Source organism: Halichoerus grypus, chromosome 1 (genome assembly GCF_964656455.1).
Source record: "Halichoerus grypus chromosome 1, mHalGry1.hap1.1, whole genome shotgun sequence".
In the NCBI taxonomy this organism is placed as follows: Eukaryota; Metazoa; Chordata; class Mammalia; order Carnivora; family Phocidae; genus Halichoerus; species Halichoerus grypus.
The window spans coordinates 203,029,388-203,055,231 of record NC_135712.1 but is presented as its reverse complement, the minus strand read 5'-3'; the positions used below and the strand labels follow the sequence as shown (position 1 = coordinate 203,055,231).

Below are 25,844 nucleotides of genomic sequence, written 5' to 3'. Positions count from 1 at the left end.
CAGGTCAGGGACCACGTCTGCTTGCTTACGCCTTTTCCTCAGTGTGCCTGGCACATACAGGCGCTCAATAAATATTCGTTGAATGGATGAATGCATGAATGAGCAACTCCCTGAACTGGTCTCAAAGCTGAACTAGTCCGAGCCCCGGCTCAGCATCGGGGTGCTACCTGTCTTTGTGGGTTGCTGGCCCCATCCTTGTAATTTGGAAGGTTCGGGGTCCGGCGGTCTCCTTGGGGGCTCCAGCGCCCCAGCCCGTCCGCGACCGATGCTTGTCCAATAGCCAGGCGGCCGCTGTCCAGCGGGCCAGGAGTCTACGCACTACGCATGTGCTCAAACCCTACTCTTTCCACCCGCCAACCCCCCGCCTCCTCTGTTGGACCCGAGCGCGCCGCTGGGGCGTGCGCATGCGCTTTCGCCCCCGCGCCGCGCGCCACTCCCGTACGCCTGCGCCGCGCTCACGACCACCAAGGCGCCTGCGCACTGCCCGCCGCCCGCGAGCCCGGCCGGCGCTTGCGCGGTGGCACTGGCGAGTGGGGGGGGTGAAGAGGTGGAGGAGGAGGAGGAGGAGGAGGCGGCGGCGAGAAGATGGCGACTTCGAACAATCCGCGGAAATTCAGCGAGAAGATCGCGCTGCACAACCAGAAGCAGGCAGAGGAGACAGCGGCCTTCGAGGAGGTCATGAAGGACTTGAGCCTGACGCGGGCCGCGCGGGTAAGGGGGCTGTCCGCCCCGACCCTTCGGGGCCGGGAAGGGAGGGAGGGGGCGCGTGTCCGGCGTGTGCACGGGGCGGGGGGCGCGCGGCGGGGGCGGGGCGCGCGCGGCGGGGCGGGGCTTGGCACAGCCTGAGGGTACAGGTGTTCCTACGCCCCGGGCATCGTGGGAGGGCCAGGTGCCCCCACATCACCGATACCTGAAAGGGTTCAGGTGTCCCTACATCATTGCTACTTGGCGGTGGGGATAGGTGTCACTATTTCATTATTATTTGGAGGGGACAGTGGCCTCTACATCATTACTACCTGGAGGGAGTAGGTGCCACCACATCATTGTTACTTGAGGAGGGACAGGTGTCCCTACATCCTTGCTACCTGAGGGGGTCAGATGCTTCCATATCACTGCTACCTAGGGAAGACAGGATGATACTGTGAGGTGTATGAACTGGGCGCTGCTTGCAAGCATCATTGTTACCTGGGGAGGGGGGGGATAGATGGTCCCACATCGTTCGTACCTTGTGCGGGAAAAGTGCCTCCACATCATTGTGACCTAAGGGGAACAGCTGTCCCCACATCATTGCTACCTGAAGGGATGGGTGTCTCTACATCTTTGTCACCTGTACCTTCACTCCCTGGGTGTTGGAGGAAGGACAGGTATCTTCATTTGTAGACTTGAGGTGGGATAGGTATTTCTCCCTTTCAGATTATCTGAAGGGAAGTTTTGGTGCCCTCTCCTGTGGGGACTTGAGGGTGGTCAGGAAGACAGATTGTGGTCCGTCCTGGAGCTTGGAGTGGCGACAGCTACCCCTTCCCCATGTAGCCCATATGGTGGGGACCAGGTTGTGTTCCTCCCACTGAGACAAGGGACAGCTGGCCACAGATGGTTCCTGGCCTCTCAGGACCAGGGTGGAGGGACAGTTCTTCCTCAAGTTGCTGGCTGTGTTTGGTGTGCAGGGGCAGGCCAGGTTACCTGCTAACCTCACCTGGGAAGCTACTGTGGGCCTTGAGAGGAGCTGGAGGCTTGGCTCTTCTCCTGGGCCCACCTCTCTGGCCACATGACTGCACTGAGGTCCCAAGCTCCTTAGGCCTCTGTATCCTCATTTGTCAGGTGTGACTAGCAAGTCCTTCCTTGTGGGTCAAAGAGGAGAGCATGCTTTGCACAGGTGGCAGTAAGTCTCTGCTGCATTCCTGCAGAGTGGCGGGACCCTCCCCCCTGTCCTGCATCCTGAGGCCTTGGGGAGGGTTTGCATGGGAGCTGCAGACACCCATATGGCTGGTTTCTGGATTTGGCCTCCGATCTGGCTGTCCCAGGCAGACATACCTCTGTGACGTGAGCCTCAGTCTCTGATTCTTTAGGTGGAGTTTTCAGGTCATTCTCTTTTCTAATTAGTTGCTTGTTTCTCTGTGAGATCATGACCACGTAGGCTAGAATGTGTATCTTCATTTCTGTGCATTTGTTTGGCACATATTGATGGGGTGCTCACCATTGACCAGGTACCGTCTGTTCCTGCTCCAGCAGCTCATGTTTTTGCTTAGCATGTAGAGGAAGAGATGGTCGGTAAATGAATGAATGAATGAATGAGAGCAAGCAAGCAAGCACCTTGAGTGTCCCCATAAGTCAGGGCTTCTGAGGGCAAGAATGTCCACTTTATCTTGTCTCATGCAGTAGGTGTATGTAGTGTGATGGGAAGAAGGGGGTCATGCTAGGTTGATGGCTGTTTTCATGACTGGATGTCTGGTTTCTGCATTGGATTTGGAAATGTATTATTGTTTTTTAAAAAATTTCATTAAAATAATAACTTTATTGACATATAGTTTGTGTACTGAATAATTCATCTGTTGAAAGTGTAAAAATTAGTGGTGTTTAGTGTATTTTACAGAGTTGTGCAACCATCACCAGGGTCTAATTCCAGAACACTTTTCATCACCCTCGAAAGAAATCCCGTCCCCATGTGCAGTCACTCTCCATTCCTCCCTCCCTCAGCCCCTGGCAACCACCAATCTGCTTTCTGTTCTTATGGATTTACCTATTCTGGACATTTCATATACATGGGATCCTACAACCTGTGGCCTTTTGTGTCTGACTTCTCTCACTCAGCATATTTTCAAGGTTCATCCACATTGTAGCATATATCAGAGAACTTCGTTGCTTTTAATGGCCAAGTAATACTCCATTGAACACGCAGAGCACATTTGCTTATATGTCATCTATTGATAGAGTTAGAAAAGATTTGTAAGATATGCAGACAGCCATTCTCTTGGTCTTGGTAACCATTCTCTGTCTCTTTCTTCCCTCTCTCACCTTCCTTTACACTGGGAGTTGGGCGTGAGCCCTGGGCGGAGGTGAACTTACACTGGATCTTGTGAGACAGCGGTGTTTTGTATGGAGGGCAATTCTGTCCCGCAGAGACATTAGGCAGTGTCTGGAGACATTTTGGTTGTCTTGTCTGGGGGAGAGGGGCGCTCCTGGCATCTAGTGGGTACAGAATAGGGATGCTGTTCAACACCTCACGATTCATGGATGGCCCCCACCACAGAGAGTGACACAGGCCCAAAAGTCAGCAGTGCTGAGGCTAAAAACCCTTCAGGTTGGAGGAAATGTTGAGGGGGCGGGGGTACAAGCTTTGCACCTGGTCAGATAGAGGTCAAAGCTCTGCACCCACCTGTATGGTGTGCCGTCTTGGACGGGCTGGTGGCTTTTCCCACACCTGGGACCAGGACGAGCAAGCTCTTTCCAAGCCTCTTGGGCTGTTGCATGTGACGAGCGGCAAATCTGCAATGCCTGGTGCAGGTGAGCGAACCCACCTGACGCAGGCTCCCCTCCTGCCCTTCTGTGGCTGCAGCCTTCCCCTATGATAGATGCCAAAATTTTTACCTGCAAACGGGGAATGTGGCTGCTTTGGTACCTACTCTTTCCCGTGAATGCCCAAGTGTCAGTCTACAGTCCTTGGTGATAGGCACGCCATTACCATGTGAAAGCCCGCAGTCGTTCAGCCTCATGCATAAATCCATGCTGTGACCTTACCCAGGGGCAGGAACCCTAAGGACCAGGTTGGGTGTGGGGATGAGGTGTGATGTCGGGGAGACCACTTTCAAGTCGCAGGGTAGAAGGGTCGGTGCATGAGTATTCCATTCTTATCCTCAGACTTGGGAGAGCCCAAGGTGCAGGGAGGGCCATGGTGCTCTGCTGTGTGACTTTGGGCAGGTCTCTTAACCTCTCTGGGCCTCAGAATCTTGACCTGTAAGGTTGGGGCAGCACATTTCAGGGACTGTTCAGGGACCATGTTGGGTGCTGGGGAAACAGCAGCATCCAGGGCATGTGAGGGCCATGGTTTTGGGGAGCCATTGTGGCTTTAGGGGGGACAGGAGAGAATTGCTGCAAATGAACAAAATGGATGTTCTCAGAGAGAAGCGACAGAGTGACTTGCTGGGACTGGCCAGGGTGGGAAGTTGACACCCCAACAGTGAGATGCAGCCCACTCCCCCCTACTGGGGAAGAGTGTCCCAGGTGAGGGACAGGCAGGCACAGAGGCCCTAAAGTGGGAAAGGCTTGGCAAGGTTGAGGACAGATCAGAAGACAGACTGGCACATAGAGCGAGAGTCGAGGTGAAGTTGGCGTGGCTTGGCGAGCCCTCGATTTCACTGAGGGAGGGGCCCTGGGAAGGTTTGTGATGGCGAAAGGCTTGATCCTTTGCTTTATTGAGATACAATTCCAAGTACATTCAATCTACTCACTTAAAATATACCATTCAGTGGTTTTTAGCATGTTCACAGAGTTGTGCAACCATCACCAGTCAACTTTGGGACGTTTCCATCAGTGAAAGGAAGCCCCATGCCCCCTCCCCCTCCCCCAGCCCCTGGCACCCACTCATCTGCTTTCTGTCTCCATGGATTTGTCTGTTCTGGACATTTTATATATGTGGAATCATGAACCACGGGGCCTTTTGTGTCCGGCTTCTCTCACTTGGCACGAGGTTTTCAAGGTTCATCCACACTGGAGGGTGTGTCAGTGTTTCATTCTTTTTAAAAACTTGTGGTGAGATATATAGATCATAAAATTCACCACCTTCACCATTTTTAAGTGGACAGTTCCGTGGCAATAAGTACATTCACAGTTGGGCATGTCTGTCATTTCCTTTTTAAGGCTGAATAATACTGCATTTTGTGGCCCTGCCACGTTCCATATAGCCATTCATCCATCGATGGACGTTTGGGTTGTTTTCACCTTTGGGCCATTGTGACTATCACTGCCACGGATATTCGCACCCAGGAGCTTGTGTGGCTGCAGCTCTTCTCCCTTGAGTGGATACCACGGAGCGGAGGTCACATGGTAGGTGCCAGGTCATAGGGTCACTGTCCGTTTAACCTTTGAGGACTCTTCATGTCTCACAAAGATGACTGTGGGCTGAACGGGCCAGGGAATGAGGGGAGAAGCAGGCAGATGGTGAGAGGTTGCTGTGGCACCTGGGTTTGGGATCGGGGAGTGGTGGCTTGAGCCTGGAGGTGTCTGTGGTGGTGACCAGGATTAGTGGCTTTGGGTGATACTTGGGCAGCAGAGCTGCCTGGATGTGCAGGTAGATCTCATGTAGGGGAGTGAGGGGAGGGAGTATGGGGTGTGTCACCTGCCTGCCAGGGCCTCAGGACACAGCAGGCTCTGCGTGTGACTGATGGCTAAGCATCCCAGGGAGCGGCACCTGGGCCAGAAAAAGCCCACACACAAAGCAAAGCAGTCCGCGGTGGCCCAGCCAGGGCTGCCGGTTATGGCTGCACCGAAGGAGGGTGTTCTCCTGGCCCTCCCCTGTTACGGGGGTGGCTCTGCACAGGCTGGGGGAAAACGGGTCCCTGGGCGGCAGGCATAGCGCAGCGGTGGCTTGGGTTCGCGGAGCGTGAAGGCCGCCCCCAGTCCTGGCCCCAGTCCTGGCTTCGGCACTGTTTGCCTCTGTGCCGGCTGCTTCATGTGTCTGGTGCCATCTGCAGCCTCCGCACCACGCGCGCAGGGCTCCCCGAGCTGCTCTGTTTGAGAGGCTGGAGCGAGCCGTCTCCCGCCCCCCGGGAAGCCCGGCAGGCTCATGCTCTCCAGGTTGTGAGCTGCACACTGAGCATTGGGTTGAGTAGGACAGGGGCCTCCAAAAAGGTTTGTCCATGTCCTGACCCCCAGAACCCGTGGCCGTGACTTTATTTAGAAAAGACGTCTCTGTAGATGAAATTAGGGTAAGGATCTCGAGATGAGATCATCCTGGATTTAGGGTGGTCCTAAATCTCGTGACTGGTGTTCTCGTAAAAAGAGAACACCCAGCCGCACGCGGGAGAAGGCCACGTGATGATGATGACGGAGGCAGAGACTGGCGTGATGCTCCCATGAGCCAAGGATGCCTGGAGCCCCCAGAAGCTGGAAGAGACCAAGAAAGATCCTCCCCTAGAACCTCGGGAGGGAATGCGGCCCTGCCCACACCTGGATTTCAGAAGTCTGGTCTCCAGAACTGAGAGGGAATAAAGTCCTTTTGTTTTACACTGCTCAGTTTGTGGTCCTTTGTGACGGTGGCCCCAGGTCGCTCTCCCCCCCACCCCAGGCTAAGGCAGAGTCTGGGTACCTTGCTGAAACCACCTCGGGACAGTGGGCCTAGGGGTTGTCTGCAGATGCACACATCTGTCCTTCTCTGGCCGGCTCATACAGGTCGTGTTGAGGACTAGAGGGGACCCTTCCTTCATCCATTGTCAGGAACTGGGGACCCTCACCCCATTGCTGGCCCTGAGCCAATGGTGAATAAGCCAGAGGGATGATAGTAGGAGCAAGGCCCGGGGGCGAGATGAGGGTTTATTCTAAGGCAGTGGGTCAAGTTTGCCCTCCTGGTTCCTGATCCCTGCCTGGCACCGTGGGGCCTTCGCTTAGTCCCTGATTCTTGATGCTCAGCCCCCCTCAGAGAGGAGGTGTTGCCTTCCCCACCATACAGATGGGGAAACTGAGGCCCAGAGTGGTGTCCTAGCTGGGAAGAGGTAGAGCTGGTGCTCAGCCCCGAGACAGTCACATACAAGGTGTCCGAAACAAGGAATTAAAACCACAGACTGGAACCTTCTGTTGCTTGCCAGAGCACGTTGGTCCCACCTGGGCTTTGATTTCTCTGAGATGTGATCGTTTCTGCAGCTAAGCACATGTTCCTCCTTTGACTTGGACCCGGGCAGACACACTTCTGGCCAGTGACTACCGTTGTCACAGAGGTGGGGGCTGTGGGGTGCGTCACATGCCCCTTTGTGTGTGGCCCATGGCTCTCCTCCCTCTGAAAGTCACTGCCTAGATCAGGCTGGTGCTCCAACGCTCCACAGCCTGGAACAGACAAGCTTCTAAGTAGCAAGCTTCTAAGTTGTCGTTTGGGAGGAGGCTTTTCATGGGAGCCTCAGCCCTGTTCCCAGGCTTTCCATGCATGCTTCCCACAGGTGACTGTCGGGTGTCCCCACCAGCCTGAGGTCCTGTGCAGAGAAGCCCTCCCAAAGCTCACACCCAGCCCCAGACACCCCTGGTTCCATGCACACTACAGGTCCAGGAAGGCCTCCTGGATTCCTCAGAGCAGGTGGGCCCCACCTCTGCACACCGTGACCACCTGCTGCTGCCTAGCAAATCAATATTCATGGCAGTTCCTCTCCTGAGCCTGTGCCCACGACATGAACATGGGCTGAAGCAAACACTTGCTGGGCGGGGGGGGGCGGGGGGTGGTGTCCCTGGCTGAGAGACAGGCATGGGAACTGAGGGCTTAGTCCCGAAAATGCCTTCTCACTTCCTTGACTGTGATCTGGGGTTAGAAATTAGTGTTTCGTGACATCCCAGCACCCGGCAACAAACATAAAGTCAAAACAACTTTCTCCGAGGAGTCCAGCACCCCCCATCCATGGGGGGAAAACTGATAAAATCCGTTCCCTTCTGTTTAATGTAGAATGCTAGTGGGGACCCACCAAATTGATTTCTTAACCCGCTAATCCGGAGTTCAGCGAGCTATGCTTGTTTTTGTAAATAAAGTTTTATTAGAACATGGCCATCCTGTTCGTTTATGTCTTATCTATGGCAGAGTTGAGTCATTTTGACAGAGACCGCATGGCCTGCAGAGGCGAAAATATTTACCATCTGGAGCTTTGTAGAAGGTGTGCGGGCCCCAGGACAATGCGTCTTGCCCGCAGTTTGAGACCTGCTGACTTAGAGCGACAGGGAAGGTCGGGAAGATGGTGGGCGCGGGTTCTGTCATTTCTGAGATAAAGGATGAAGACTCCTGGGCTCCCCCCAGATTCTGCTTCTGCAGATCCAGATGGGAGCCCGAATTTGAGTGGGGACCCCAGAAGCCGGCCACGCAGGCCTTGCTGGGAGTCCTGTGCCCTGCGATCACCAGGGCTGTGCCACGCAGAGGGAGAGGGTCGGCCTTGGTCAGGGGTGTGAACTAGCTGTCTAGCCCTCGGTTGGTGGCACGGTGGTGTTTGTGGGTCCATAGAGCTGAGAAAGGTGTTCCACTGTCACTGTTCCTAAAGCTGGCCTGGGGGACGGTGCAAGGTGACTCTTGTCTTTGCAGTGGGCCTTCTGGTCCTGGTTGGGGTTAATTTGATTACTCTGGGTCAGAGCTGGGCCATTGCAGGCACTGTGGAAGGCTACACGTCAGCCCTTTACTGCTGCTTTCTGTGCTGGGGGCTTCTGATTTTAGCCCGGGGGTCTGGGGCTCCCTCTGGTGCTGTTCTGTGAGACGAGGCAAAAGTACCTCGGGGGTCAAGATTAAGAGACTGTTGTGCTAGTGATTTCTTTTTAAATGGGACCCTCTGGAAAATGCCATGCTGATGTCAGGGCTGGGATCCGGTCTGGGGAGAGACTGGCCTGAGCGCAGTGCCAGGGAAGCATCAGAGACAAGTGGCGCGGGGGGCTCACCCCGGCCAGTTCTGTCTCCAGGGGCATTTGGCAACATTGGGGACATTTTTGGTTGTCATGACTCGGGCTGGGAGGATGCTGTTGGCATGTGGTGGGTGGAGTCTGGAGATGCTGCTCAGCATCCTGCGGTGCCCTGGACAGCCCCAACCCAGAGAATGATCCAGCCCCAGGTGTCTGTGGTGCTCACGCTGAGCAGCCCTGCTCTTGCAGCCTTCGATGTGCGGGGATTGTGCAGGTGCAGAGGGGCCGGGTGGAGGCCCCAGTTCCAGGAGCTACAAGCATGAAGCCTAGTGACAGGTAGTAACACCCCCGGGCAGCCGATGGTATTCTCCTTGGTTTATAGAGGGGGAGACTGAGGCTTGGAGAGTGTCACAGCATTAGGGACAGGTGAGCTGGGATTTGACCTGAGTCCCCTGTACGTTTTCTCCCTTCTCATGCTGCTCTGGGCGTTTGCCAGCTGGTCAGGGTGGAGCAGAGCCTTCCAGGCTCCTGAAGCCGTGTGCCACAGTGCTCGAGGAGCGTAGGCTGCATGGGCAGAGCAGCTGGGAGGGAGGTGGGGCGGGTGGTGGAGGGCCCTGGGCCAGACCCTGCGTGTGGGCCATGGGGAGCCATGGAAGGTTCCAGCAGGATGGCAGCATGAGTGACATGAAGATGCAGGGAGTGGCAGGAGCCAGACTTGGTAGAGCCCATGTGTGTATGCCCAGTGGGTTGTTGTAGTAACCCACGAGGAAGCCTGCTGCTTCTCCTGTTGCACAGATGAGAAACGGGTGGGAGAGGTGATTGGCTCTCTGTGCGGGGGGGGGGGGGGGCGGTTGGGTTTGAACCTATGTCTGAATCCGGGGCCTGTGTTTTTCTTAATGTAGGCATAGAGGACCCTGTTGTATGCCGAACTTCAATTCATATCCGTCTGTTGAAGATCATGGAGGCTGTCCCTGGTTTTTTGCAAACCAGACATTCATTATGTTTGTTCCCATGGGTGCGTGCACCCAGGCATGGCCCTCCCTGTGTGTGGCCTTTTGCCCCACAGCAAGTGGGGGGCATGTAGCAGCTTGGGGTGGGCCATGGGACAAAGGGAGAGCTGATTTGGGACATTTAGAGGGTAATAATGACAGAGTTAATCAGGAGGTGAGAGGAAGGAGGGTAAGGTGGAGGCTCCCTGGCTGTGATGGGGGAACCAGAGAGAAAGGGGTGGGGGTGGGAGAGTCCCACTTTGCCTTGGAGCTTGTGAGATGGAATGGTTCCCTGGTCCTGGCTGGGGTGTCTCTGACCCCCTCCCCTGCCTCCTGCTACCACATCCAGCCCCACCCCAGGGCAGAGGTGGGTGCCTTGCCCTGGCTGGGTGTGGCCGTGGTGTTGCTGGCCGGATGGGGGTCCAGGTGTGCAAACAAGGAAGCCACGGCCTGCCTTATGGGCCAAGGACGTGGAGAGAGTCAATATTTATTATTTGCCAAATGGAAACGAAGTGCAGAAAGTGTGGGGGGATTCTGTAGCACCTGGTGCCTGGTGCAGGGCCACGGCTGCTGGGCTTCTCCTTGCTTCCTCCTGGGTGATTTTAGGCCTGGCTGAGCTTTCTCTGTGCTCCGCTCCCTCTCTGTGAAGCAGGGGTCACAGTGGTCTCTGGCCGGACTGTGGTCAGATTTAGGTTAACGCATGTAGCGCATCCAGATTGGGGCCAGCACATGGATGCTCACTGCGTGGTGGCTGCTGCTGAGATGCTGGGGTGTGTGCACAGTGAACACATGGTGGCGCTCAGTGGGCACTCTTCCGATGGCAGGCGTTCAGCAGGCACACTGTGTGTACTTAGCAGGTGCTCAGCAGCACTTGGCAGCAGGCACATGTGGACTGCTGGTGGGCACACAGCTCCCATTCAGCAGGCATTTAGCCCGCATACAGTGTGTACTTGGCAAGCATTCAGCAGGCACACAGTGTGTATTCAGCAAGCGTTCAGCAGGAATTCAGCAGGCACACGGGATTTACTCAGCGGATACTCAGTAGGCACATAGTGGGCATTCAGCAGGTGCTAAGCAGACACTGGACTGTGACCTCCCTGAGGGCAGGCCTGTCTCCAGTTCATTCTGGAATTCCCTGGGTGCAGGTGTCCTTTAAAAGGGCCAGTTTCCCACCACACAGTCAGGCTTCCCTTCCTTATGTAGCAGGAGTGTGATGTGTGTTCCTATTCTCAATCTGGGAACACATCCGAGGCGCTGAGGGGCCACGGAGCCAGGTGGGGAACATGGTGGTCTTCCCAGAGCTTCAGTTTGGCTGAACAACTTCAGTGAGAAAGTTTCAGTATTAACCAGGCATGGTGTGTTATGAGGTGGACTGCAGACCCATATGGGCTTGGGGCCAGCAGGCTTGGGGCAGTGTGGTGCCCTGGGACAGAGTGCAAGAAGCATCAGGGTTGCCCAGCGAGGTCTCCCTGCAGTGGCCACAGTTTGGACTGGAAAGTCTGTTCCTTCAGTCAGTATTTATTTATTTTTAAAGATTTTATTTATTTGAGAGAGAGCACGCACATGAGGGAGAGGCAGAAGGAGAAGCAGACTCCCTGCTGAGCAAGGAGCCTAATGTGGGGCTCGATCCCAGGACCCTGGGATCATAACCTGAGCTGAAGGCAGATGCTTAACTAACTGAGCCACCCACGCACCCCCCCTTTTTAAAAAATATTTTATTTATTTGAGAGAGAGAGAGAGAGCACGCACACGTGTGCACGAGTGAGAGGCAGAGGGAGAAGCAGACTCCCCGCTGAGCAGGGAGCCTGACGTGGGGCTCGATCCCAGGACCCTGAGATCATCATTCAGTATTTATTGAGCACCTACATGGTGCTGTGTCCTGGGGATGCCTTGCAGAACAAGTCACATGAAACAGTGGCCAGCTAGTCCCAGCCCTGAGGTCATGGCTCTAGGAGAGTGAAATGGGGTGGGGACCCTTTGGGGGATGTGATGTTTGAGCTGAGCCCAGGGGATGAGGATGAGCCATGGGGATGGAGAGCACGAAGCTTGTCGTGGGGGAGAGCCTGACCTGACTGAGCTCAGTGAATGATAGCTCATGGGCCCTGGTCAGCAGTCAGGATCTGGTAGTGGGCTGCTCTGGGAAGGTTTTTTTTTTTTTTTTAAGATTTTATTTATTTGACAGAGAGAGACACAGCGAGGGAGGGAACACAAGCAGGGGGTGGGAGAGGGAGAAGCAGGTTTCCCGTGGAGCAGGGAGCCCGATGCGGGGCTCAATCCCAGGATCCTGGGGATCATGACCTGAGCCGAAGGCAGACGCTTAACGACTGAGCCACCCAGGCGCCCTGACTCTGGGAAGGTTTTAAGCAGGAATGTGATACGAGATGTTGGTTTAGCAAAGATCCCTCCGGCTGCCGTATGGGCGGTTGCAGGGACCTGAGAGGGGGCTGGGGCAGGGGTCTCCTTCCCTTCCCAGTCCCCCCCCCCCCCCCGAGATCATGGGTGTTGGATTCATTACAGACCAGGACTTGCTGACTTGGGAGATGTTCTTTCATCCAAGAATCAGGAATCTGATTCCCCAGGAAGGTGATGGGGGGAGTTTATATTAAATCGCTTCGACTTTGTGCTCTGGTGGCTCCTGGACCGAGGAAAGGCATTTTTGCAGTCGAGACCTGGAGTCCTAATTTCATATGTGAAATTTCGCTTTGTCTGTGGTCCCAGCCTGACACCCCACTTGGTCACAGGGTTTTCACCCCAAAGTTGGGGTGTGGCGTTCTATCCAGAGGAGTCTCTGCACTCATTCCCAGCTACAGCCTCAGAGCTCTGTGGTCTCTCCCTCACTGCCTAGGACTCCACTGTCCAGTGGTGGAGTCCCCTGAGAACTTTTGCAGGCCGCCTTCCCTGCCTGCTGGGCTTGCAGGGGAGCTCTCTGCCACACCTTTTGTTTGTTTAAATAATAAAAAAAAAGGAAACTATGTTTCAAAACTTTGATGAAAATTGAAAACAAAACCCAAAGCACTTCCGGTTTCTTCTGTTCTTCTGTGCATCTGACACAGCTCACCTGGGCGCAGAGGGTGGGTGGGTGCATGCCAGCTGGTCACTTGCCTGGAAATCTCTGGGAGGAGGTGTCGGCCCAGCCAGGCACAGTGCCCGGGGCTGGCTCTGCAGGGCCAGCCAGTCCTTGGGCTGGGGGGCCAGATAGTTGGGGACAGGGGGAGGCAGAGCACGTCACGCAGAGGGGTCTCTGTGTCCACTCCCAGCCTGGCTAAAAAAGCCTTTCTTGGTAAGCTCAGTGGTTCTCAAGTAACTGCAGAAACAAGCTCCTGCGGCCCTCTTCCACGGGTCCTTCTGCACCTGTGAGCATAGAGCTTTCTCAGTCCCTCTGTCCTCCCAGGCAGGCGGGGTTTGATAGCTGTAATTAGGACGGGAGCGGCTCATTAAATCATCACGGAATCAATGTGCAGCCCCGGGAGTGATTTGTAGGCCCTGCAGCCTCAGTCTTTGCCTGCAGGTGGCAAGGAGATGCTAATTCCCTCACCGCTGGCTCAGCAACAGCAGAGGGAGGAGCCCTGAGGGTCCATAGCAGGGCCCTGCTGGGCGCCACTTGTGCCCTAAGGACCTGCCCACGGCCCCGCCCTCTCACCCCAGCGACTGGCCAAGTGGCTCCCTCTGGCTCAAGCCCTGCCTCTGTTGGCTTCCCTCAAACAACTGCACTTCTCAGTGCCTCAGTTTCCCATTGGTAGAGTTGTACAGCTTAGGACATGCCCACCCCAGGTGCTTGGCTCTGTGCTTAGCCAGCGTCAGGGTGCCCTGTGGGGCAGCTGTGAGGGCAGGGTCTTACCCTTTGGACCCATGTGCCGTGGTTTGACATGTGACAGATGCCACGGCGTGGCTTATGAACAATTTGCTCGGTTTCATTTGGGGGGGCAGTGGGTGTATTCATTTCTCTTCACTTTTTCTTTTTTTTTTTTGAAGATTTTTATTTATTTATTTGAGAGAGAGAGAGCGCATGAGCACACATGAGTGGGGGGAGCAGCAGAGGGAGAAGCAGGCTCCCTGCTGAGCAGGGAACCCGAAGCAGGGCTCGATCCCAGGACACTGGGATCATGACCTGAGCCAAAGGCAGCCGCTTAACTGACTGAGCCACCCAAGCGCCCCATTCACTTCTTCTTTTGAGATAGTTTTAGATTTCAGCAAGGGGTACAGACCCTGTCCATACCTCCTCACCCCCGCCCTTGAACACGTCACGTGACCAGCGTGGGCTGGTCAAACCAGGACAGCAGTGTCGGCACACTTCTACTGACTAGGCTAAGGACTGCGTTTGGATTTCCTCCAGACGTCCCCCAGTGACTTTTCTCTGGCCCAGGATCCCATCCAGGCTCCCATGTCACGTTTGGTCATCATGTCTTCTCGGTCTCCAACCCACGACCATTGCTCAGGGTTTCTGTGTCACCTGTGACCTTCAAGCCCTTGAGGAGAACTGCTCAATCTTTCTGTTGCTCAGGGTGGTTTGTCTGATGTTTTCTTGCAGTTGAGCTGAGGTGGTGTGTTTTGGGCAGGAATCCCACAGTGCTAATTTTCTTTTTATATTTTTCCTTTCCTCAAATTGTGGTAAAATGTACATAAAATTTACCATCTTACTCATTTTTAAATGTGTGATTCGGGCTGCCTGGGTGGCTCAATCGGTTAAGCGTCCAGCTCTTGATTTTGGCTCAGGTCATGATCTCAGGGTTGTGAGATCAAGCCCCGCGTTGGGCTCTGTCCTCAGAGCCTGCTTGGGATTCTCTCTCTCCCTCTCCCTTTGCCTCCCCCCCCCCCCCACCATCCCTGCTCAAGCACGTGTACCATCTCTCTCTCACCCTCAAATCTTAAAAGAAAAAAAAAAAAAGCGTTCATGGGCATTGAGCATATTCACATTGGGGTGCTTCCATTTCCAGAACTTTGGAGGGAACTCTGTCCCCATTAAACACTAACTCCGCATCCTGTCTTTTCCCTGCTCCTGGTGCCAACTATTCCACTTTTCTTTCCCTGTGAATTTGACCACTCCTATAAATGGACTCATTGGATTTGTCTTTTTGTGACTGGCTTATTTCCCTCAGCATAATGTCCTCAGTGTTGTAGTATGTGTCTGTGTTGTAGTGTGTGTCAGAATTTCTTTCCAGGGTGGAATGATATTTCATTGTACATATGCATCACATTTGATTGATCCGTTCATCTTTCCGTGGGCACTTGGGTTGCTTCCACGTTTTGGCTCTTTGGAATAATGGTGCTGTGAACATGGGTGTACGAATCCCTGCTTCCATTTTGGGGGCATATATGCAGAAGTGGGATTGCTGGTTAATTTCTTGAGGAACTGCTAGGCCTTCTTCCACTGCAGTGGTGCCATTTCATGTTCCCACCAGAAACGCACAAGGGTTCCAGTCTCTCCACAGCCTCACCAACACTTTTCCTTTTATGGTGTGTGTGTGTGTGTGTGTGTGTTTATCATATCCTTGTGCTTGTGAGGTGGTTCTCATTGTGTTTTGATGTGCGTTTCCCAAATGATGAGTGACGTTGAGCATCTTTTTTTTTTTTTTTAAGATTTTATTTATTTGAGAGAGAATGAGAGAGAGCATGGGGGGGGAGGGTCAGAGGGAGAAGCAGACTCCCTGCCGAGCAGGGAGCCTGATGCGGGACTCGATCCTGGGACTCCAGGATCATGACCTGAGCCGAAGGCAGTCGCTTAACCAACTGAGCCACCCAGGCGCCCACGTTGAGCATCTTTTTATGTGCACGTTGGCCATTTGTAGATCTTACTTGGAGAAATGTCTATTCAAGTCTTTGGCCTGGTTTTGAATTGGTTTTTTTGTTGTTGAGTTGTAGGAGTTCTGGACACATTCTGGATATTAATCCCTTATCCAGCGTATGATTTGCAAATGTTTTCTCACGTTCCTTGAGAACGGGCCTTTATGCTGTGTCTGTTGTGTCCTTTGTTGCACAAATGGTTTTAATTTTGGTAAAGTCCAATTTATATATATATTTTTTGTTGAGTGTGCTTTTGGTTTTATAGCCAAGAAGTTACTGCCAAATCTAATATTATTAAGCTTTTCCTCTGTTTTCTTCTGAGTTTTATAGTTTTAGCTTTCAGTCTTTGATCCATGTTGATTTTTATATCTGGAATAAAGTGTGGGTCCAACTTTATTCATCGCATGTAGAGATCCAGTTTTCCCGGCACCTCGTTGAAAAGACAGTCCTTTCTCTCTTGAATGGTTTTGGCACCCTTGTCAAAAATCATTTGACCATGCATGCAAGAGTTTATTTCTGGGTTTTCTATTCCACTGGTTTCTAGGTCTGTTTTTATTGCCGGTACCACACTGTCTTTGTTACTGTAGCTTTGTAGTAAGTTTAGAAATCAGGAAGTGTGAGTCTGCCAACTTTCTTCTTTTTAAAGATTGTCTTGGCTATTCAGGGTCCTTTGAGATTTCGTATGAATTTTATGGTGGCTTTTTCTATTTCTGCAAAAATCATGGTTGGGATTTTGATAGGGGTTGCACTGACTCTGTAGATTGCTTTGGGTAATATTGCCATCTTAACAATATGAAGTCCTGCTCTCCTCTTCCCAGCTGTGTGGCCCTGGGCAAGCACATACCTGGGTCCTGTCAGGTTCCCCATCGCCACTCCTCAGACGTGCTTGTGGAGGGGGTCAACTCTGTTAGCGCATGAATAGCCCTTAGGACTGGACCTGCACAAGTTGGTGCTCTATGGAGGAAGTGGTGTCTGCTGACTGCCTTGAGGAGCTACTGACTTAGAGGAGAGAAGAGGCTATGGGAGGGTGGGGCCAAGCTGGGAGGGCTGCCTGGAAGAGGAGAGCTCTGTGGTGGGACAGGAGGGGATATTGAGGGGAAGGGTCTTTGGGAAGAGGAGGAATGATGTGTACAGAGGCACAGAAGCTTGGAGAGGGATTGTCTGGGGCATGACTGTGGTATGAGGTGACTCTCGGTAGGGGGCGAGTGACCAGAGAGGAGAGCCAGGAGTGGGAGTCAGATCTGGAAGGGCCCCAAGAGCCAAGGTGGGGAGCTTGGGCACGATCCAGAGGCTAGCCGATGTGATAGGGAAGGAGAGACCCAGGATTGGCTTTGGGTTTTAGGGAGAGCTCGAGAAAAGATTGGTTGGGGGGAGCAAGAGACCAGGTGTGGGAGGCAAGGGGTCCTGGGGAGCTCAGGAGCTATGAGAGGTGCCTGCCGGGCCAGTGAGGGTGGGAGGACTGAGGGAGACACAGGCTGCAACACAGGAAGATCATGGTGCCACCTGCCAGGGTCAGGAGGAGCAGGAGTGTGGAATGGAGGATTCGGGAGGACATGAGCCTGGTCGGGGGGCTGCTGGGATAGAGGAGGAGGTTCCTGTGAGCATCAGGGGGCGTTCTGAGGGCAGGGCTGGGTGGCACTCGGGAGTTGCTGGCCGACTTGGCATTCAGGGCCTCTCCGGGAGGGGTGGCACACGAGGGACAGAGAGGCCTGAGCCCTTGCAGAGTCATATTTGAAGGAGTTGGGAGGGGATCACAAGGCAGAGGCCAGAGGAGGAACCGTGGGATGAGAGGCTGGAGGGGGTCCCCTTGTGAGGGCGGCCATGGGTGCCAGGCTGGAGAGGCTCCTCCAGTGAATGAATGTGTGACCAGGGCCTGCTCGGGGCCTGCCTGGTGCTTAGTGGTGCGGGGCTGCAGCTGCTCCTGGAGCAGTCGGTGCCCAGTGGCTCATGGGGACGGCCACATTGAGCGCAGTGATACCCTGAGTGAGGTTTGCCCAGGGGGTAGAAGAAGGTGCACCTGGTAGGGGGCACAGGAGCTGCAGAGGCTTGGCGTGGGGGGGCATGTGCGTGAGAAGGCAGGGCCCAAGGGGACGATCCTGGGAGTGCCCCAGCTTGGCCTCAGGTTCCCGCAGGCACGATGGACTTCATCCCGCGGGTGGCGGCAAGAACCCTGCAGTGGGGGGCACAGCTGCTGGTTCAGGGCACAAGTAGGGTGATGGGAAGCAAGGATAGCTGTGACACCTTTCATAAGTCTCTAATAGCCACATGTTCTGAGTGGGGGTCTGGACATGAAGGAGGGAGACATCAGGAGGAAGGCTGTCCCGCACCTGCATGGGGACAAGAGAGGGACAGACAGAGTGCCTGGCCAGGGGCTGTGTCCACGAGAGGCTGTGGACAGGAATTGGGGTGAGCCAACATGCCTGTGGACACCCTCCTGGGACCCTTTGGGAAGCTGTAAGTACATCCAGGGGTGCGACCTGGCAGTGCTCAGCGCCTGGGACAGGTGCTTCCAGGTTCTTCCTGTCCTGGGCAGTCTTCCTTGTATCTGGACAGCAGCTAATCATCCAGATGTCTCATTGGGCCCCATCCTGGAAGGTACTGGAGTCAGGGGTCCCATCGCCATCTGCTCTGTGTCCCATCTACTAAGAATGAACCACCCACTCCCACATTGCCTGCCCTTCCCCACTCTGGCCCCTCAATCCAGCTCCTCCTGGCACGGAGGACTCTGTGCAAGGGAAGGTGGCTCAGGTCACTTCGGCTTAAATCTTTCCGGTGGGTTCTCATCATACTCAGAGTGAGGTCCCACAAGGCCCTGAGCCTCCGCCCACCCCAACCTCCTTGTTTACTGGTGGGCGGCCTGGCCCCCTTGTCCCCTCCGTGCTGGTCCTCCCCCCATCATGCTCATTCTGACCCCAGGGCCTTTGCACTCGCTGGGCCTCCTGCCTAGAGTCCTCTTCCCAGCTCCAATGTCACCTCCTTGGCCACCTGCCTGCTCCCCCCTCCCATTTCCTGCTTGTTTTCGGCACAGGCCCTCTTACTCAGAAATCCTCAGCCTCCTTCCTTTTCCACCGGTCTCTCTGCTTAGAGTGCACCAGGACCTGTTTGTGCTTTGTGCTTGGGGGCAAGCTCGTGAGCCGGTAGAGCTTGTCCCCAGACAGCATGGGCCTGCTGGCTTCCTCTACCAGCCTCCTTTCCAGCACCCTTGGGTGACAGGTTCCCTCTGTTTCCAGCTGCCTGCCCAGGCCTCCCGTCCTGCTGGCCCCAGGCAATGCCCTGTGGACCCTCCCTGGAGGGGACTGGCCCTGCTGGCTGAGCCAGACATGCAGGATTTTCAGGGACTGCTGGAGGGCAAAACAGAGCCAGTGTGAGCAGCTGGGGTTCTGGGCTGTGTTGAGCTATTCCCTCAGGTGGGTGCTTTGGGTAGGGGTGTAGTGTGAGCTGCCCTCCCGGAACCTCTGGCTCTTGAGCAAGCCTATGCCTAGGCCTGGTTGCTGACCCCTCTGCTTTCACCACTGCCCGCCCCCCCCGCCCGCCCCAGGGCTCTGCAGGCCTCTCAGCATCCACTCGGGCCTGGGCTGCTAATGGTTAAATGCTGAGCAGGCAGCAGTGGATTTCTTTGGGGTTTTGGCTCAGGGTGAGACCTGCATTCCGGGCCTTGCTTGGCCCACATGCAGCATCCTAGATCTTCACCTTCCCGTCCCAGTTGGCCTGCTTCTTGGGGTGGGGTGGGGGCTTCCTCCCTCCAGGCCTTGGGTCAGGTCACGCAGCTGCCGAGCTGGAGTGAGGGCAGCAGGGATGAGCTAGGCTTGGAGGCCCCGGGTCTGCAGCCAGCTGGGTGACCTCAGGCTGTGCCGACCCTCTTGGAGCCTGGGGTTGGGTGTGGCGTCTGAGGGGACCCATGGTGCCTTTATGCCTGGTCCCACTCTGACTGATAAAAATTCACCAGCCAGGGCGCCTGGGTGGCTCAGTTGGTTAAGCAACTGCCTTTGGCTCAGGTCATGATCCTGGAGTCCTGGGATCGAGTCCCACATCGGGCTCCCTGCTCAGCAGGGAGTCTGCTTCTCCCTCTGACCCTCCCCCCTCTCATGCTCTATCTCATTCTCTTTCTCAAATAAATAAATAAAATCTTAAAAAAAAAAAAAATTCACCAGCCAGAAATCCAGGCCCTGAGTTGTTGGCACTTCTGGTGTTTCAGGAGAAGCCAGCAATTCTGATATTTAAGCTAATTAAAAAAAAAAAAAACAAAATTTAAAAGTTGGCCACCAGTTCGCATTCTTTAAAATGTTTCTCAGACCTCAGGAAGGTCACAGCTGCAGCCACCGTGCTCCTGCCTGCCAGGTGGCGGGCTCTGATGTGAGCCAGTGGACCCTGAGGGCGTCTGGGTTGCCGTGGACAGGCGGCCGCGCCACTCCTGGGATGGGTGCCTCATGGGTCCACTCATTCCTGGGCTGCCTGCAGAGGGGATGTGCAGTGGCCAAGAAGCCACGTGGCCCAGGCCCTTTGGCAGGCCCTGCTCTTCCTCTGGGTACACACATGGGGCCATAGTGGCTTCCCCGTTAGATGACACTGCTCTGAGGGCAGGGACGCTGTCCTTGGTGACAGTCCGCTGCCCATGCTGCTGTCCCAAAGACACAGGCTTAGGATGAGGCACTCTGGGCCCTGCCCGCTGCTCACCTTCAGACTGACGTGCACTTTGCCCTTGGCCAGAATGTTGGGAATGCTTTTCACTTTTTCTTCATTTTTTTTTTTTTTTTAAGATTTTATTTATTTATTTGACAGAGCGCACAAGCTGGCAGAGAGGCAGGCAGAGGGAGAGGGAGAAGCAGGCTCTCCGCTGAGCCCGGAGCCGGACGTGGGGCTCGATCCCAGGACCCTGGGATCATGACCTGAGCTGAAGGCAGCTGCTTAACCGACTGAGCCACCCAGGCACCCCTCTTCATGTGTTTTTTTTACTGTGTGTGTAAAATTCGCATAACAGAATTCACCATTTTTTAGCGAGCGATTTAGTGGCTTTTAGTACGTTCATGGTGTTGTACAAGCACCACCTCTGTGTGGTCCCAGAACAATTCCGTCACCTCTACAGGAAGCCCTGTCCCCGTTAGCAGCCAGGGCCCCTCCCCTAGCCCCTGGCAACCACCTGCCGTCTCTATGGATTCGTGTGTTCTGGACATTTCACGTAGACAGGATTGTGCAATCTATGGCCTTTTGTGTCTGGCTTCTCTCATTATGATGTTTTTGAGGTTTACCCACATTGTAGCAGGAGTCGATGCTTCATTGTTCCTTTTTATGCCTGACTAGTATTCCATTGTCAGGACTAACTACGTCTTGTTTATCCATTCACCCATCGGTGGACACTTGGGTTGTTTCCACTGCTTGGCAATTGTGACTAGCGCTGCTATGAACGTGTGTGTGTAAGTCTTTGTTTGAACATCTGAGTTCCTTGGGGTCTATACCCAGGAGTGGAAATGCTGGGTCACGTGGTAATTCTGTGTCTCACTTTTTGAGGAACCACCAGACCATCTTCCAAGAGCAGACTGGTTTTGCAGACCACTTCTTCCATGCTCCTGGCTGCACCCCTGCTTGGGAGCTGGGGCTCTCGGCCCACTTCTGGGTCCTCCATCCCTCCCCACACACTCCTGATTTTATTGGGTACGCTATTACTTTACATTGTTGAGGTTTGTGGCGTTTGCTCATGGCCCTGTAACTGTAAAGCTCACTGCTGTTTGGTCTTAGCTCAGTGTCCAAGGAATCTATGAATGTTGGGATTCCTGTCCTGGTGCATCTAGAATATTCCATTTGTGTGCCAAGAAGTAAAGGCCTAGGGATGTGACGCAGCACACCCAGGGCATGGATCGGAGTGGGGAACCCGTTTGTGTGCCCGGGGTCACTCCAGGATGCCAGTGCCATGGCAGCCAGTGAGTCCCCAGCCCAGCTGCACCTCAGACCCATGCAGTCCATTCTCTGTCCTAGCGGAAGGGCTTGTGAGTGTGGAAACCTACCTTGTATATAGCTGCCACGTGCTCCCTATGGGCACCCTGTGCTGGCCTCCTCCTCGTGCACGGGGCCCGCCCGGAGGCCTCGGAGTGGGGGTGCTGGCCAGGGCCCACACAGCCCCCCACTGGCTTGCAGCCTGTGCCACAATGCCAGGCAAGCCGTACACGCAGGCAGACCGTCTGAAGCAGGGGGTCACAGGTGCCCCAGAAATCGTATCTGTTCCATTTCTGGGAAGATGGTGTAGTATCCATGCCGATGTGCAGGAGCACCCTTAGTGGAGTCTGGGCAGCCTGCCGGTATGGACCTGGGGGTATGTTTGCAGCAGAAGTGATGCTCTGAGAACAGACCAGGGCAGTCTCCCGTCCACTGATCAGACGTCACTGCTGGCGGGTTTGTGCCACGCTCACCAGAAGGGTTTCTGCAGAGTTTTCAGTATTGCAGGACGGAGGGATTGGGGCATCGTTCCCCGCTTGGAGGGGTGGTGACGACCTCAGGGGCCTCCATCCCCCAGCCACAGCCTGCTGCCTGCACCTTCCTTGCCCTCCTCCAGTGCCTCTCAGGGCCCCTCCTGCTCCCCCTGGGCTCTGGCGTGCACGGCCTAAGGGCAGTCTTGGGCAGGGTCTCCTGGGAATGTTCGGGGACAGTTTGGGTACTGTGTGTATTAGTGTCCAGGGGCTGCCGTAGCAAATGACCACAAACCTGGTGGCTTAAAACAATAGGAATTTATTGTCTCGTATTCTGGAGGCAAGCAGTCTGAAATTGAGGTGTCATGAGGGTTGGTCATTCCTTCTGAGAGCCCTAGGGGAGGAGCTTTCCTCGCCTCTTGTAGCTTCTGGTGGCTCCAGGCGTCCTCAGCCTGTGGCCTCATCACCCCGTCTCTGCCTTCCCCTGTGTGTCTCTGTCCCATCTTCTCAGAAGGACACCCATCATTGGGTTAGTGCCCACACTGCTCCGGTATGGCCTTGTCTTAACTTGATCACATCTGCAAATAACCCTATTTTCAAAGTCACATTCCCCGTACAGTGGCTAGGACTTGGACATCTCTTTTCGGGGGGACGTAATTCAAGCTGCAACAGAAGCTATGTGAGTAAGGCAATAGCACATGAAGGCTCTGAGCCCAGCGCAGGGGTAAAACGTCCCCCTCGGCCGCCTGACGCCCTCCACAGAAACCCCCGTCTTCCCGCTCCACCGCACTCCTCAGTGTGTGGGCATCACACCTTTGCTTTTGCCGTGGAATTTTCATAGCCCAGAACGGAGTGCCGTTTGCCTGCGTGCAGATGGATCCCCCAGGGCTGGCGTCTCTCTGAGTTGGCCTGGGTCTTGAGGCTCGTTTCGGCCAAGGAGTGCGCACTCCTGCCCTGCTCGGCGCCGTACCGTGTTCCTTAGTCGGGTTTGCCGTGGTTAGTATTCCTGCCCAGTGGGCTTCCGCTTTGCAGCTGTGCGGGGCTGCTGCCTGCGTTCCTGCAATCCTAGCCTGTGGTGCAGGGGGCCGTGCAGGGGGGCGATGCGAGGCCAGGCCTGGCCCCATGCTGGACTGCAGGCAGGGAGAAGCCTTGGGGGCTCTGAGGATTTCATGGTGAGCACAACAGCGGTGGCCCCCCCTTGTGGGTCCCACAGCCCAAGGAGGGGACCTTGTTCTGTGGATCCTTGTTGCAGCTCCGGGGTGGAGCCCGGGGTAAGTGTGTGTGTGGGTAGGGGAGCAAGGACTGCGTGCTGGTAGAGGCCGCTGGGGAAGTGAGGGCCAGAGGGCCCCCGTGAGGAGAGGCGCTCTGCTCAGGTAGGCAGTTGGGCGAGACTGTGGCTGCCACCTGCAAAGGGGATTGGGGGCTGCGGAATTGATTCGGGTGCCCAGGCAGGAGGCTTCTGCATTTGTGGGGCCGGCGGTGGTGGGGCTCGGATCCGGTGGATAGAGGTGGGCGAGGGTGATGGCTGGGGGTGGACGGGCCTGGTGCGGGAGCAGGTGTGGGGGCGAGTCGGGGGGCTGTGACTGAGAGAGATGCCGTCCCGGGGAGGACGTGAATGTGTGCACAGGTCAGCGTGCACACAGGAGTGTGTGGTAAGTAGTGTGCGCTGGTGTCTGCGTGTATGTATTCGGCAGCCGGATGTGTGTGAACACATTTGTGTTGGTGTGTGCGCCTGGGAGTGCGTGCGTGCTTCTGTGCGCGTACGTGTGAGTGAGGGTGTGTCCGTGTGCTCGCCCGGGATATCTGTACAGCCTTCTCAGGAGGGTGGCAGGCGCTGGGTGGGAGGCATGAATTTGGGGGCTTCAAGAGGATCCTGACAAGCGTGAGGTGGGGCAGAAAAGACAGCTGCTGGACTGGGGAGTGGGCGTCCAAGTGGGCTTCAGTCAGGAGCCAAGGGGAGGGCCCCTCCGCCCGGCACCCTCTCCCAGGGGGTCCTCTAGTTTATGGGGGTCCAGGGTGTGTGGAGCTCGGGACAAGTTCTCTCTCTTCCAGGTCCTCTGTCCTGGGGACGTTAATAGCCTCCGGGCCGTAGTCCTCGGGGTGAAGCCCAGTGGTCCGGGAAGAGGATCAGGGTTGCCACCGCACCCCGCATGCACGGGCAGGTGCACTTTGTGCTGGCAGAGCCAAGGGGCCAGGCCTTCCTCTCCTCATGGGCAGCCCCTCCCGGACCCCGGGCAGCTGCGACACTGCTCCTGTCCTGGACCCGAGGGAGGAGGCAGGGCTGCGCCTCGGGTAGGGAGCAGATGAGGCTTGGGGATGAGGCAAGGCTTCTTGGAGGAGGGGGCTCGCATGCCAGCCCCAGGCTGGGGCACAGCCATTCCCAGAGCTGGGGGCGGCGGGGGCACAGGCAGGAGGGGCCGGCACGGACAGAGGCCCTGAGGGGGAGGGACTTGGCCATCTCCGGGAGCAGGAGGAAGACCTGGGAGGTGGGCCGGGGAGCAAGAGAGAAGATGGCAAGGCATGGCCAGCCTGGTGATGGGATCTGGTTTGATTTTCATTGGTGGTCTGTTTATTTTTGAGGTGACTTTGAGGTAACATAAAATTAACCATTGAACAACCAAATGCCATTTAGTACATTCACTGTGTTGCGCATCTGCTGCCATCATTTCCTTCTGAAATATTTCTGTCACCCTCAAAAGGAAACCCCGTCCCCACAAGCAGTCACTCCCTGCACCCCTCCCCCAGCCCCTGGCACCTACTAATCTGCTTTCTATGTCTACGGACTTGCCTCTTCTGGACGTTTCATATACGTGGAATCGTGAGCCATGTGGTCTTTTGTGACTGGCTTCTTTCACTGGGCATGGGGTTTTCGAGGTTCATCCGTGCCGTAGCGTGTGTCCGGGCTTTATGGCTGAATAACTCCATTGTATGGATGTACTGTGTTCTGTTTACCCATTCATCCGTCGACGGACCCTTGGGCTGTTGCCATCTTTTTGGCTGCTGGGAACGTGCATGTGCAAGTGTGGCTGTAGATGTTAGTCTTCGTTTTGTTGGGGTGTATGCTGAGCAGTGGAGTTGCTGTGTCCTCTGGTAACTCTGTTTAACGTGTTCAGGAGCTGCCAAACTGGGGTCAGGTTTTTATTTTAAGTAGGATGGCAACCTACTGGTGTGTTTAAAACAGGAGCGTGAGGTGATTTGAACTTAATTAATCAGGAAAAGGAAAGGAAGGGTTCCTGGCAGCGGTGTGCAGAGAAAGAGAGGGCTTCGGGCAGGAGAATTGGGGAGGAGGTTGTGTGGATGTCCTGGTGCGAGATGACGCAGGCTGGGGCCAGGGAGGGGTCACACATGGCCCTGGCAGTTGAGCTGCTGGGACTTCCTCATGGAAGGGACAAGGGGGAGAGGGAAAGGGGGGCCCGAGGAGACTCCACAGTGTTCCCCTGCCAGCCCCTTACCTCCTCAGTGCAGCACTCAGGCCTGGCTCCAGCCCATCCCGGCCAGCCCTCTGGCCTGACCCCTTCACGGTCTTTCTGCCGTGTCGCCTGTCCAGCTACCTGAGCCACACATGGTTCTGTGTGGGGCCTGTCTCACCAGGCCAAGCGTGTGGTCTGAGGGCAGCGAGGCAGCCGTAGGGCCGACCCTGCCCTGTCCCCATGCCTGGAGCAGGTGCTGCCCAGGGTATGTGGGAGCTTGGGGGGCTCGGGCCAGGACTGGCACCCAAGGGGCACAGAGGGGGTCTGGGTGGCCTCCAGGATCCTGTCTTCCAGACCACAAAATGGCTTTCATTGTTATGTAACTCCATAGTTGTGCTATGTCTAAAAAATGGAGCATAAAGCTATTTTGGGGCCATGGTAATGAGGGCATCTCGCTTTTGTCTTATCTTCCCGTGGCCCCTGCCAGCCATCCTGGGGGGGGGCAGCCCTGAAGGAGCTGTTTGCAAGAGGTGGTTTCATCCCAGAACCCGAGCAAGGCTGTGTGTCAGCATGTGGATGCCGTTTTCAAAAGTCATTTGGCATCAGCCCGAGGCAGCTCTGGCAGATCGCCCTGTGGTACCTGGGATAGGGGAGGCCAGCAGGCCAGCATGAGAAAGGCTGACTTCTTGTCGCCTCTG

The 25,844-nt window shown here is 55.4% G+C and overlaps 1 protein-coding gene across 4 annotated transcripts in view; it reads left to right on the top strand.

Annotated features, from left to right (window-relative positions):
• Positions 1 to 530: 530 nt before the first annotated feature.
• Positions 531 to 25,844, top strand: part of CRTC1 (CREB regulated transcription coactivator 1) — a 77,537-nt gene continuing 52,223 nt past the window's right edge. For all 4 annotated transcript variants that reach the window (XM_036093802.2, XM_036093806.2, XM_036093805.2 and 1 more), the window contains exon 1: positions 531 to 711. In XM_036093802.2, the coding sequence (XP_035949695.1) occupies positions 586 to 711 (126 nt within the window). In that variant the 5' untranslated portion in view covers positions 531 to 585. The remainder of the gene's footprint in view (positions 712 to 25,844) is intronic.